Genomic DNA, 15074 nt, shown 5'->3' on the forward strand with positions numbered 1-15074 from the left:
ACCCACCCTCCAAATAGGTTATCTGCAGTTTCAGGCATCAACTGAGGGGTCTTGTCATGGAATGGGGGACTACTGTAATTTAACAACTCCTAAATGCTTATAGTGGGCCCCATAAACAGTAGATCCCTGGCTGGTGTAGTTCAGTGGATTGAGTGTGGGCCTGCAAACCAAAGGGTCACCGGTCCAATTCCCAGTCAGGGCACATGCCTGGGTTGTGGGCCCGGTTCCCCAGTAGGGGGCATGAGAGAGGCAACCACACACTGATGCTTCTCTCCCTCTCTTTCTCCCTCCCTTCCTCTCTGTCTAAAAATAAATAAAAAAAAAAATCTTTGAAGAAAAAAAAGAGTCTTATCTAGGATGTAAAAACTTTGAAAAAAGAGTAGAAAATCAAATGTTTATTAAATTGAAATATCAAGTTTTCCACAGATAGCCTGCTGGCCTCTTTCGAAATACTACTCTAGTCCTTTAAATCTGCTTCCCACAACACACTTAAACACAGGATCAAGGCCCACGTAAGAACTCTCAAAGTGGGGGGATAATTTGAGAAAATATGGTACAGATTTAATAAGGACCCACACACAGTTGCTTCTGATGGGCCCTTCTGAAACTACATACAATTTTTGCTGTTCCCCAAAAGTACCAGTTTTCTAAGTGACACCAAGACAGTATTCGTATCTAAGTAAAACACACTCCCTAAAAGTCTACAGTCAGACTGAGATTTCTCTTCTCCAGGATTCTTTGAACAAGGTACCCAGGGAGTCACAAGCCAGGCCTAGAGGAGTTAGACGGTGTCATCTCCTAGTCCCACTTGCTTTTTTCCAGACCTCCCTCCTGGAGAGCACAGGCAAGGTGAAATTATTTTGAGTCTGGTCCATCCCAACTGTTTAGAATAGCTCCAGGACACACCCATGTCTGAAAACTGCTTGTGAATTATTTCTACAATCATACAAAGTTCTGCCTCAAAAGCCAAGTCTTTTTTCTGGCCACACTAACATCCTCACCACTATCCTATCACGAATTATTTTGATCTAGAAGAATTTCAATTCAGTAAATATTAAAGAGTTTTATTTACTGCAAAGCAGTAGGGGGACAAGTATGACACAAGCCCTATCTACCGGGAGCTGTGATCTTGTGAGGCAAAGAAAACAGTAATGAAAGAATACCTACAGTAAGGAATTTAAGACCAGCTGAGAAGTGAAAAATGGAGTGCTTTGATTTGAAGGAACACACCAGTAGAGCTTAGCAATGCTTGATGGGAAGGACGGGAAGTTGGGGAAAAGAAAGAAGAGAGGGCAAAGATGGGGGTCAGGAAAGTGGAGACGTGGAAATTATTATGGCACAAAAGGGCAATCCAAAATGAAGGGCATAGAGGGAGGAGAGCCCAGGACCCACTCAGGAAATAAGGGCAAAAGCACACTGCACCCAGACCCAAGTCCCAGAAGCAAGAGTGAGAAGAGAGGCTAGAGAGCAAGCCCAGGTCACCTCCGTACTCAGCTGGGGAGTAAACCACGGGAGGACACTAGATGGCTTGGACCAAAGTGGTGAGGAGATCAGAGGTTACTTCAGAAAGATGAATGGTGGAGAGGGGAGGAAGCTGCCAGAGGGAAGAGTATGAGGTAGGGAGACGCTGGGCAGCATCTAGCACGAAGAAGGAAAGAGCAAACTAAGCATCATCTTGAATCTCGAGTACACCATTTCCCCTTGACTTGGCCACAAGCTACTTTGATTTAAATTTTGAAATGGCTTTGCAAGTCAAGCTTGCAACATTCTTTACATGCCATTAGCTGCCTGCTTACCACCTACTCCAAGACCGAGGCACTTTCTGAAAAGATGCCAAGTCTCCGGGTAACCAGTGCTACTTCCAAAAATCGCATAAAGGTGCTGAACACACAATGTCAAATGCATTTAAAGTAAAAGTGTACAATTAGGTCCCAAGAAAAGCATTCTGTATCAAGTGTGGGACAAGCCTTGGCAACCGGGATAACCTGAACAGCAAATGGCCTTCTCGGGCGGAATCCAGGGAAGGTGCTCCTAGCCGAGGGGATAAAACAAGATAATACAAGTGAAAGTGCTCCAGGGACCCTAAAGCACCAGGTACATGCAAGACTTTCTGGAACTCAGCCACCCAGCGCTGGACGCCATTCTAGCAAGACGAGCACCTGAAAGTGCTAAAAGACCCAAGTTCTAATCTCAGCTCCTCTTGTGTCCAAAGGCCTAAGGCCCTCGCTCACAGTTCCCTCACTTAAAAGGGGAGCTGAGCCACAGCATTTTCAGGGTGTCAGTCAGCTCAAACAGTAATTAGTAGTCAACCAAGGAGCAAAAAGAGAGAAGGGACAAAGGTCTTAACGAAGGCACAGGCCAAATGGCCCTGAGACTTGAGCCTTTGGGAAGAACAAGAGTAAAAAGAGCACCCTGCTTGCTCGGGGCCAGTTTGGCCTTCCCCAGTAGCATAACTTGAGGCTCAAGGGGTCCCAAGTGTCGTAATGCCACTAACCGACAGCAGGCACACTGGCTGGCTGAGGCAGCTTTCAGCTTCAGATCTCTCAGAGACAGAAAGGTGGCAAATCCCAATGCCTATGCGGGGCAGATGCTGATAAACGTAATTACCAGTGGGTGAAGTACCCTGAAGCGATGCGATAGGGACCTGGGAACTGGAAGGCCCGTGTCCCATCGGAAGGGAACAGCTGCAACGTCAACAGGGCAGGCCAGCCTATTGCCCAGGCAGGAATGTGGGCCCACCACTGCCAAACTTTTAATTTTCAAGCCAAAGCCCCAGATTTGTATGTAACATTTCTAGATTTTTAAGGGATCAAACCATGAAGTCATTTTCAGCCCAGGGACCTGCTGTTTAAATGTAGCCCTGATAGTCTGGTACGGGGCTCTACCTGCACCGCTGCCTATCACAGACGGATAGCGCCAACTCTAAATGGAGAGGACAGATTTAAACCGCCTCTCCAAAATCAGCCTGTTCATAAGCAGACAGCCTGCACTATGAGGAAGAGGCAGGACAGAAAACAGGGAGTGCAGAAGCATCCTCCTGGGCCACAGTCTGCTGCCCAGCAGTGTGCTGACCGCACAGTGGTCCTTTTAGTGAAGTCTTCTCTAGGCCTCTGAGCACTGCCATCTGCCTGGACAGCCAGTGTGTCCCTACCCACAACGGCAGCTTACTGCTCAAGAGTTGTGCTCAGACGCACCTACAAGGGAGGTTCCAGACACCACACCAGGGACCTTCCCTTCCCTGTGGACGTCAGTAATGGCAGAGGGAAAAGCCAGTATTTAGTACTTAATAAATGACTGGAATATACACACTTTTATTTTTATAGAGTTATTGGTTCGGGTTGTTTTTAAGAAACAGATGCAACCCACCTGCGCCGATCTGGTAGGGGTGTATGAGTTAGAACCACCTTTCTGAAGACCAAGCTAACAACAGATAGTGGGAACATTAAAAATGTTTACACCCACTGACTCAGTGGTTCTAATTCCAGAAGTTCCTCCAATGAAAATAATCAAGGGACAGAGAAAGGATATTCTTCACATCATTACTTATAATAATGAAAAACAAATACATGTTACACAGACACTAAAAATGTTTCAGAACATTTAGTAAGAGGAAAATGCTTGAGGTGGATGAAGGGTTAAAAACACCATGTTATGTTTTTACCAATTTTCTTTAAAATCCCTCCCAGCTCAAGAAAAAAAAAAAAACGTTATAACAAAATACATAAGGTTAACAGAGGTTATCTGTAGATAGTGAGTTTGATTTTCTTTTTCATGCTTTTCTGTATTTTCCAAGTATTTTCCAATAAGCATGCACTACTTTCATAATTAAAACATAAGTCATAGCTCCAACTGCTGCAGCTCAGTTGGCTGAGTGTCACTCTGCAAAGCATAAGATTACTGGTTTGATTCCCAGTCAGGGCACATGCATCAGGGCACATGCATCGCGGCACATGCATCAAGGCACACGCACCACGGCACATGCATCACCATGGCACATGCATCAGGGCACGTGCCTGGGTTGCAGGTTCGGCTCCTGGTCAGGGTGCGTATGAGAGGCAACTGGTCGATGTTTCTCTCCCTCTCTTTCTCCCTCCCTTCCTCTCTCTAAAAATAAATAAAATCTATTATAAAAATTAAAAATAAATAAAACATAAGTTATAGGTGAATTATTTTTAAAGGAATATCTTGGTTCCAATTAGAAGAAAATGAACCTATTCTAATATTTCTGCCTTAATTTTACCAAAAATACACCTAGGGCTCAGGCAAGCAGGTCAGTAAGGTTTGGCTTCAGGTGACCCAAGTTCAATCCCAGCTCTGTGGCCTTGCTAAACTTACTTAGACTCTAAGCCTCAGTTTCCTCTGGGGCTAATTTAACTGCCTGTAATTGTACAGGAGAAATCACAGAAATAACATCTGAAAAACACACTTCATGGGTGCATAAAAGCTATGTTTCTTCTCTAGGCTGTATCCACAGTAGGATACAAATTACTCGAATTAAGTTTAAGTAAACACTCAAGTTTTAATCAAATTCTTACAGCCGTGGATGGGACCTTATACAAGACCAATCGACTGTGACCCCCACTCTTTTATTTTACAAATGCAACAGCGTCTGCACAAGGAGACCACAAGTTCCCATTCCAACATACATTTTCACATCAAATTTCTAGGATCATCGAAGTCTGTTATCGGTGAATCAACTCTGCACATTGAGTTTCTAAACAACCAGATCACACTGGCTACTGGGGAGAGAACATGATTAATATTCTTACAACACATCTTAAGAGTAATAAAAATAAAATGCTCTTCCTTGAACCAAAATGGGTCAGCTGACCTCATTCTCTGTACACTATCATGAGTCAACAGAGCGGCTAAAAGTCATGTTTTAAAACATCTCATTCAAGCTACAAATGGAACAAAGAACCTCTACTCTTTGCATCCTCCCTATACTGTCTGACAGGTATAAAGGCATGTCTCCACAAAGGGGTTATCATCTTTAACCTCAAAGGTAGGTAAAAATAAGTTGTAAGAGGCCAGGAGGCGCAAATCCAGGTACTATGTCATTAAAGGCATGTTTCTTCAGAATGGGTTGCCCAGGCCTAAACTTAGCACCCTGGGCCAGGTGCTCCCCCACCCCCCTCTGGTATCCTATGAATGTGGCCTCCCAGATAGCACTGTGGCTCACAAGCTGTCTGCCCCTACACTCAGCTGCCTGCGGCCAGGGACAGCGCCTTACTCACCCCCACCTGCTGCCTCGCCTCGCACGGCGTCTGGCAGACAGAAGGAAGCACTGAGTGCCTGCCTACTCAGGAATGCAGCACCCATATTAAGTTTTAACAGCCAGGAGGATGAAAAGAGCGGGGAGAATCCAGAGCTTTAGGTTCGTTCTTAACAACCTTTTAAATCAAATAGGGAATGAACAGCCTATGTGAAGAAAGGTGACGAACACAAGACATGACCTCTTTGGAGAAAGCCACACAGAATCCAAAATGGCTCTTAACAAGTCAGCCGCAACAAGGTGGTATGTCTTACACCAGAAATTCCTTTAAATGCCAGAACACTACAGACGCTCCAACTTTCCTAATAGCAAAAGGAAAAAAAAAAAAGGAAGTGCCATCAAGGGACAGCTGGATACTTCAATTCACTGATCCCTCTTCCCACACTTATCAGATTGGCTCCTCATGGAAAAACACGAGCTAGCATGATACTTCTGTGATTAAAAAAGAAGAAGAAGGGGAAGGAAGAAGGGAAGGAAGGAAGGAAGGTAGGAAGGAAGGAAGGAAGGGAGGGAGGGAGGGAGGAAATCGCTGTAAGGGTAGTTTTCTCAGTTAAAGTTACAGACTCATTTCTTGGTCAATCAGTCTGGGGTTATACCCAACTCTACGTCCCACCATGAATTCCCATCTTCTCATTTCAAGCAGAAGAAAGTGCCACGTGAAGCACTCTCAGAGAAACAGAAATGGCTTAGAATCAGTCATATCTGAATTTGAATCTCAGCCTTATATCCGACTTAGTCAGTGATTTGGACAAATAACTTTACCTTTCCAAGCTTGGTTTCCTCAACCTGGGGCATGTCATCTACCTCAAAGGCTAAATGTGGACAAAGCAATAGGATTGTCTAACCAATATGCTATATACCTGAGACTAATACAAAATAATGTTGAATGTAAACTGTAATTGAAAAAAAAAAGTTCAAAAAAAAAAACTGTGAACAAAGCTTTGTGCACTGTATCTGACATATAGGAAGCATTAGTAGCTATTTTAAAAAGTCTGATAGAGAGGAAAACAGAGCAACTCAAAATCTAAAGTGGAGGAGAAAAGGAGCTGCTTAAACTCAATGTACAATCTAACGAGAACGGGCTGTCCCCAATTACACACCTGATCACAAAGCACACTTCCACATCCGCTCTCCCTGGTATGCCGAGCTGAGGTGCAGCTGGGGTGACAGAAAGGCTCCAAAGCCTAAGAGTCAGGAGACCCAGATGTGAATTCAGGTTCGCCTCTACCTTGCCACCTGGCCCTGGGCACGGCACTTCTCTTCTTTGGACCTCAGTCTCCTCACCTAATACATTAGAGGGCTGAATCTGGTTTTTCTGATTATTAGAAGTGATTTAAATGTCACTTTTGTCGTGAACTCTAAATCCACTCTGCACACTTGAGGAAACACCATCAGAAGCAAAGTTTTCCCACGGCATATATTCAAGTTAAGGATGATTTTGAATACCAAGCCTTTCAAAGTTACTCCCAGGGACATTAGGGCTTGGCCATGAACTACTCTTCGTGTTATGTCCATCCATAACAGCTGTCCACATTAGAGCTTTGTCAATATTCAGTATTTTATCGAGCAAGGACCACCTTCAGACCTTTATAATGCCAGGTGTTCTGCCCCTGAATTCACACACACACACACACACAGGTCACTCTTGTATAACTTTGCGTAATACCAGTGACTATACCAGAACCAGAGAAAGGCCTACTCTTCCCATGTAATCCAGCACGTTTCTGGAAATAACCACCAAATAAAAAGAGAGCCCCCAAATGTATAAACCAAACCAAATGAAATTGTTCTCATCAATTAACGCAAACCCATTAACACCACTGCCTGCCTGGTGGCAACTCTAAATCCACCGTTCATTCACCAAATATCTAGTGCCTTATAAGTAGCAGGCACTGGGGACCCAGGGGTAAATCCAGGGATGAGCAAACACAAACACAGGCACACCCACAAAGCCCAGGTCCACAGGGAAAGTGTGAGAAGTTGCTCTCCAGTCACGGCAACACTGACAGACGCTCCATGTCACTTTTCAGTGCACGGTGAAAGGGAGCAATTTACACACTGCTCTCCTGTGTCAGATTGCTGCCTTCCTGCACTTCACCATCTAAGTGCAGGAAACTCTTTGACTGACTATTTTCTCACTTCTCCCGCGGATGATGCATTTAACTAGTACCAGACAGATGCACAGGAGAGAGGTTAATCCATTATGGACAATGGATGCCTTAGGGACTATGGGCTCAATTCTGTGAGAAACCCCGGGTGGGTAGGATTATCATTCATCCATACACATCTGTCTTTGTAAGAAAGAGACAGTGAACTCCAGAAGACAACAGCATTACAGTGTCTGCTACAGACTATGGCTTCGGTAAACCTCTACCAAATAAATATGCACAATGGCGGCATGCAAACCTGGAGACAATGACTTCTCTACAACTCCTGCCAGCCTGCGCCTGACATCACTCCACTCAAATTCTTACTAATGGACTGTTTGACGACAGGTACTAGATCAGTGCCTCCTTTTTTCCTCTTGGGGACGAGGGGCATAACAGAACCCTCCAAGAGACAAAACTGTCTATCTTCGCAAGAAAATAAAAGTGCACACATGCAAGAGTGTATGCATAATTTCAGGGGCTCACATGCCATCACTGGAAGTCCGTGACCCTCAGGTTAAAAACCCTTATACTCAACTGTTAGAAAGTTAGACTTGAGTTAATGTCAAAATCCTAACCAGCCAAGTCTATTTAGTTGGCAAAAATAAGAACAAAGGAGCCAAACAGACCTGGGTTTTAATCCAGGTTTTAATCCAGGAAAGGTCAAATTGCCTTTCTCGGCCTCAGTTTCCTCATCTGCCAAATGGGTTAACAGTAGTTGCTAATTCCATATTAATGTCAAGATGAGACAAGCAAACATGTGGCATGCTTGCCACAGTGCCCCATACACAATAAATGCCCATAAGTGGAATAATGCCCATAAATGCCACCACCTTCCCTTTAGTCTACAGACTCCACACTTACCTCCCACTCCCACCTTCATCTCCACTAAGAACGCTATTAGTAACTCCCATGAGATCTCAGGAGAAAAGACAGAGAATAGGAGCCCCTAAGATTACAAAATTCGGTCCTAATATTTTCTCCCCCGATCCAATGCTTGGTTTTAATCTATGAAGGCCCTTCTGACAAGACAGTCAGCAACCCCTTTCTGCATAAGTCCAGATCAGCTGTCAGCACACAATTGTTTTATTAGGCCAAATCCGTTTTTAGAGGCAGGCCTATTAAGTTAACTTAAAATGGAGATGAAAAGGATGTGTTTGATCCAATGCTAAATAAACTGCAGAAACGCACTGACAGGGAAACAAGGCAGAGGAATTAGTTTCCTAAAATTATTCTCTGTGATAAGCTTAGTTAACATTGGATTTTTAAGGACCTCACTCAGCCTTTCCAACCCACCTTCCAGCTCTCCTCCCAACCCTCATAGCTAAAGGTACCATATTAGTTCTTAATGTTTTCAGCTCTTCCCTGCTTTCAAGACCATTCGACACTTAATCCAGGATCCAGAAAGGTGAATTTTAAAGTTACACAAAACCTATCATTCAGATTCCTTCTATAAATGAATTTCTCAAGCGTTTCTAAATATTTGAGTTCAAAAAAAAAAAAAAAAGAAGAAAGGAAGCATTTCCACTTTAAAACAATCTTTCATCTCTAGTGATGCAGATTTTCTTTGTTTAACAAATCCACATACCACTAGCCAGTGTTTAATCGGGCCTTTAACATCACTAACCATGTGAGTTGCACAGCCAAATCTGGAAAGTTCAGATAATAATCTCGTTAATAGCAACAAATTTGTTCAAAGAGGAAATATGTATCAGTATGTCTAAGAACCCTGTAAAGCTCCACACTTCAGAACCCCAGGAAAAGTGTAATTAATTCCTCCAGCATTCACACTGCATGCCTGACACTCTTATAAGCAAATGGGCTTTGATGTTGCATGAAAAAGATGATAAAAGTAATTAACAGCATTGCATATCCACACATTGTTTTCACAACTTTCACAGATGATGTCAAAAAAAAAAAAAGTGCTCTGTTCTAACAGAGCACACTGTGACCTTGGCAAAGTTATTTAAGCCTAAAATGCACACGAAGAGAACCAAGAATCCTGTGACTAATCCCAAGGTTTGAATTACTCTCTCTCAATCACAGACTTCTTAACCAGGCCTCCCCCTACTCTAAAGCATGCAAATGACTGAACAGGTACTTTGTAAGTATCTGGGCAAACCAGACTATGATAAGGTATCTACTGTATAAACACACACACACACACACACACACACACACACACACACACACACATACCCCTTCATCGCATATAATAGGGAGGGAAATCAGTAATACAAACCAATTTCATATTTTAGAATTCTTAAAGGAGAGAGACTCCCAAACAGGTTTTTTCTCCCCTAAACCATGAACAATGGCTACTCAACCCCACTGGAAATAGCAAAAGCAATGCTCTAATGCTACTATTTAGGTTTAGTTGTAGAATATGAACTCCGCTCTGAAGACTATTCAATAGCAAATCTTGCAGAGGTGTTTTAAAGATAAAAAAGTAAAATAAAAGGAGGCTTGAGAAGTTCAACAAGGGCACTTAGAAAACGTGATTAATCTGAAGCTGAACACCAATTTGTTTCTTCTGCATTATCATTTCTCATGCAAAAGGTTACATTCCCTCTTGGCAGTCCTACAAAACATCAGCTTTCCTTACAAAACCCTTTTTCAGGGATGACAGGGGCCACACCAGTTCCTTAAACTGGGTAGTGTCTTCGAAGAACTAATAAAAGCGTGCCTGCCTCTGTACCCACACAGCCCTGAAGGCCACACTGCACTCCTGGGCTCAGCGACTAGGACCCCACAATAAAGCTATTAAAGATACAGAGTGAGAACACCAAGAAATGACTATTCAAACAGCTCAGATAAACTCACTAAAAGTACTGCAGTTGTAAGGGAATTAAGGACACCTATTAGCGATTGCTTAACAGGTAAATTTATTAAGTACCCTTTAAGTCATTTTTCTTTACTTAGCAGTTGTTCACTTATTATTTATTTACTTTTTTTTTTTTTTTTTTTTTTTGGCTAAGGTAATGGACTACAAAGAGTTAGATAAGCACTTCAAAAAGTTTCAAAAGAGAATGGATACCTTTGGCCAAATTCACACATTATCTCTCTACTCACAAGGATAAAATAGTTACAAATGGTGTGTTTAAACAGCTCATTTTGTATTAAATGGTGAACCCAGGATTATCTCCAAAGCACAGCGCTACTCATAATGGATAGCTCACCAAACTACCATGGAGAAAGAGTGCAGGTTAAAACACTGCAGATAAAAATCGCAAACTTCAAAAGTCTCCTTCAAAAAGTGAAGAGTGTGTTAACACATCTTTTTACTTGGGAGGCTGTAAATCAAACATTTCTAAAGCCATCAGGGCATAGTGGAATCCTCAAAGAGAAACAAGGAGTCACAAGTAGCAAGCTCTAAGATTTAGGCTTGTCTTCAAGGCTGCAACTGAAATGTGTAGGAATCTTCAGCAGACCATCGTCTCTGAAGCCTATAAATTAAAGACCATAATTATAACATTATTAAGGAAAAGCGTCCAAAATCCTTTAACATATGTAGTCTCAGGACTCAAACAACATGTGTTTCCCCTTCTATTTACCCTGCAGAAGTTTCAGACGGGAATAAGAGCCCTGTAAGACAATGCTGCTAATTAATCGTCCAGCAGAGGCGCCTCCCCAGCTTTCTGAAGACACACCTCTAAGGAGCCAAGCTGCACAGCTCCCTGTCCTATCCACACCGAGCTTTGGGTCTGCACCAGAGAGGGGGAAAGGAAGAGGCTGCTACGCAGTCATTCCATACAGTCCCCTTCTCTTCATTCATAGCTCATCCAATAGTAAAGCGCAGAAGGCCCAAAGCTTGGGCCCTGCAGCCATCCCCATCACCAGAAAAAGTTCAAAAACAAGCCAACCATTTCAAATCGCCCCATCCGAGGCATGCATATTAACCACCATAAGTGCGCTGGCCGTCCACCAGCAAGTTGATTAAATCATAGCCAAGGAAGCAGGAAGGCATCTCTACCCAGCTCACCCACCATCCGCGGAGGCTTGAGCTCAGCACGAAGCTCTCCCTATCAAGCTTACTTTGAAATGCAGACCTCTTTCACGTGGAGCAAAGTGAAGGCCCTGTCAGCGAGCGACTCTGTCTCCCTATTCCCAGGCCCTCCTTAGAAGTCCTTGGCCCTGGAGCAAGCAGGCAGTCTCCCTCCCACCCTCTGTATCGGAGGCACGCACAGAGGACTGCGTTCCACGGTCACACCAGGGCACTCCTCCTAGCCAGCTTCCCCTGCTCCCCCTGCCTGCTGCTGCTCGTCCAGAGTCCTGAACAGGATCAGCCCCCAGGTGAGGCGGGCGGCAGGTTCCAGGGAAGAACCTGATTGTACTGCCCCTCAGACAAACCGGGCTGCTCCCAAAAGGAACATGCATGGATGGAAAGCAAAGCCTGCTACCTGGAACGAGCCACCCCATCCTTCATCACTCATCTTTCCGAAGTTGGCATTCAACAGGTAGTTCCCAGGACTTCCACCTGAGGCCAACCAAAATGCCCAACCCGCGCAAGGGGGCCGCCCCAACGTGGGTGCCCAGACCCGAGGGTCTCCGCACTGCCCCCAGACTCAAAGGAGGCCGAGCCCCCACGTGCGCTGGCCCCCAGCTTTGGCGCCCCGGAGGCCGCGTCCCGCCCGCCCTCCCGCCAGGGAGGGATGCCGCCGGCCTCCTCGCCGCCCCTCCCGCCCGCCAGCCCGCGGCGGGGTCGGCGGGCGCAGCCCCCGGAGCCATCTTGTGGCGACGGTGGCGCGGGGCCCGAGCGGCGGGCAGCTACCTGCACGATCTCGCCCTCCGCGCTGAGCGTGGCTCCGGCCCGCGAGAAGCGGCCCGTGAGGCCGGTGGTGTAGGTGGTGTAGTCTCCGCTCGGGCTCGACTCGAACAGCACCACCTCCACGAACGCCGTCTCCTTGGCCCGCGCAGCGCCGGGCCCCGCGGCCGCCAGCAGCAGCCCGAGCAGCAGCGGCAGCGGCGGCGGCGGCGGCAGGCGGTGGCTGCGGGGGCCGCGGGGGCGGCGGCGGCGGCGGCGGCCCGGGGCCCCTGGGCGCCCGCCCGAGCGTGGCCTCATGGTCCTGCGGCAGGAGCGCGCGGAGGGCGGGCGCGGCCGGGCATAGTCGCGGGCCGGCGGAGGACCGAGTGCGGGCGGATGCCTCACAGCCCCATCGCGGCGGCGGCGGCGGCGACGGCGGCGGCAGCGGCTTTGTGGGTCGCAGGCTCGGCTCCGCTCCCCCGGCCGTCGCGCCGCGGCCCTTTCATCTGCTCCACGTGAGGGGTTATCCCCGCCCCAACAGCGTCGTGACCCGCTCTCCCCTCCCTCCCGGCGCTCGACCGCCGCGGCCTCCCGGGGGAGCGGGAAGGCGGAGCGGGCGCGCCTGCGGCGGGGGGCGGGGCCCGATGGCTGGACACACCCCCGCCCCCGCCCCGCCCCGGCCTGCGCTCCACCCCTTTACCCCAGCTCCGCCCCCTACTGCACTCCACCCCGTTGTTCTTGCCCCGCCCACCATCTTGCTCCGCCTATTGTCCTCGCTCCGCCCCCCACGTTCACGCCCCGCCCATTCGTCCCCGTTCCGCCCCTGCAGCTTTTGGCCTTCAGCAGCAAACATTTCTCTTCGCGGTTGACAGATAGGCGGGAATGGGGTTTGCGTCCAGTTCGCTGGAGATGTGCGTCCCCTCTGGAGGCCCCACGCCGCCTGGTCCGGTACAGTAGTTAGGAGAGCCTTGTCCTTCCCGGCTCCCCCACCCCAATTCACAGTGCCCTCCACCCTCATCCCCACCTCCAGGATCAATTGGGAAAGGACCTGGAGGTCAGGGGCCGTTTGCACCTTGGCCATTCTGGCACGTGTGAGGTTCCCGCACGGTGTCTCTTAGACAGTTAATCTCAATGGGGTGGGGCGGAGCCATTTATCCATTTGGATTTTAATGGGGTTCATTTTTATGCAGCCCCGGAGACTATAACTCAAACATCCCCCTCACGAAGTTCTGAAACTGCGTCTTGCCTTGAGCAGAAGGCCAGAGGAGTCCAACACATCACCCTTCATGCACAGATTGATGGCTGCCAAATTAATGTACCGAAGACATGTGCTACAGGGCCTAGGAGTTCCCAGTTACCAGAAGATAAATTTTCAATTCCCTGTCCCTCTGTGGAACGTGCCATTTCCTTCCTCATCTAGTCCTCTATCAGAATGAGGCCCTTCCTTTACAATTCGGTTTCAAGTCCCACTTCCTTTGTGGAGTCTTTCTTCATCCAGCAGAATGGCTTTGTTCAGATATTTGCAAATATTTGATTAGGATGATGTGCTTCTACTTGCTACTACACGCAAAATATGAAAAAAAAAAAGAGAAAGAAAGAGAGACAGACTAATTGAGAATTTGTCTTGGGTAAACAAGGTTACATTTTAAAGTAGAAAAAAAGATTTTCAAGATACAAAATAGACAACACACTTTTTAAAAACCCACAGATCTCCGTTGCCACATTTGTACCACCCTGAGCTTCTGCTAAGGAGGGAAGTAGCAGGGAAAGCAGGGATCTGTGTATGGTGGCTTTTTAGTTTTTCCAGAACCAAACCTAACTAGTGCTAACTGAAACTGGGCAACATCAGTCCTGACAATTGTATCCCCCTAGGCCGCACAGTGCAGTCCTTATTGGGGAGACCAATTCCTGCAGCCCATCCATGACACTTTGCACTATTTAAAATTCAAGGTCACCATCAACTGATGAATGGATAAGCCAATATGGTATATCCATAAAATGGAATATTATTTGTCAAGAAATGAGGTACTGACACACTGATGAACCTTGAAAGCATTATGCCCTGAGAGAGGCCAGTCACAAAGTGCCTTGTACTGTATGACTCTGTTTATATAAAATGTCCAGAATAGGCAAATCTACAGAGATGGAAAGTAGATTAGTGGTTGCCAGGGGGTGGGGGGAAGCAGAAATGGGTAGTGACTGCTAATGGGTTTCTTTTGGGGGGTGATGAAAATGTTCTGGAATTAGATAATGGTGATGGTTGTACAACTCTGTAAACATACTAAAAACCACTGAATTGTATACTTTAAAAGGGTGAATTTAATGGTATGTCAATTACATCTCAATATAGTTGTTAAAAATTTCAAAGTCCTTAGTTGCATTTTCATGCAATCATGTACACATACATGTACACAGAATACTTTGTAAGGAGATTCTCAGCTTAGTTCAAATATCACACCTTCAGCAAGACCTACCCAGGCTATTCTATTTAAAATGGCAATGTGCACCGTGTCCCTGACTCCCAACCTCCCTCAGCCTGCCCCATCCACCCTTTCTCCCCTCCCCCACCCCCAACTGTGGCATTTATTACCTTCTTACATACTAAACAATTTGCTTATTTATTTTTGTCTCTCCTCCATGTCCCACAAACATACATGCCAGAGAACAAACTCCATAATGGCTGGGATCTTGTCTTGTTCACTGACTTAGGCCAAGGCTGCCTGGCCCAGAGTAGGCACTCAAAAAATAGGTTTGCATGAATTAATGACTAAATGACTTAGCAATAAGCTCATCCTCATGTATCCTTTCCATTTTGTAGAGATTTGGGGCAGCTTGTTAACTAACAGCTACTTAGGAACACTGGGTTTCATGGGACCAAAGTAAATTCCGAACGTGGAGAACGACAGTG

At 46.3% G+C, this 15074-nt stretch overlaps 1 protein-coding gene across 2 annotated transcripts in view; it reads right to left on the bottom strand.

Moving 5' to 3' along the window:
• ZNRF3 (zinc and ring finger 3) overlaps nucleotides 1-15074 on the bottom strand; it is a 173338-nt gene that overhangs the window by 122441 nt on the left and 35823 nt on the right. Inside the window, exon 1 of one of the 2 annotated variants that reach the window (XM_053927915.2) lies at nucleotides 12194-12739. The exons of the other annotated variant lie outside the window; for it this stretch is intronic. Coding sequence (XP_053783890.1) covers nucleotides 12194-12484 — 291 coding nt within the window. The 5' untranslated portion in view covers nucleotides 12485-12739. Of the gene's footprint in view, nucleotides 1-12193; nucleotides 12740-15074 lie in introns of those variants that run through there. 2 annotated transcript variants of the gene reach the window in all.

This window comes from Desmodus rotundus, chromosome 7 (assembly GCF_022682495.2).
Source record: "Desmodus rotundus isolate HL8 chromosome 7, HLdesRot8A.1, whole genome shotgun sequence".
Classification (NCBI taxonomy): domain Eukaryota; kingdom Metazoa; phylum Chordata; class Mammalia; order Chiroptera; family Phyllostomidae; genus Desmodus; species Desmodus rotundus.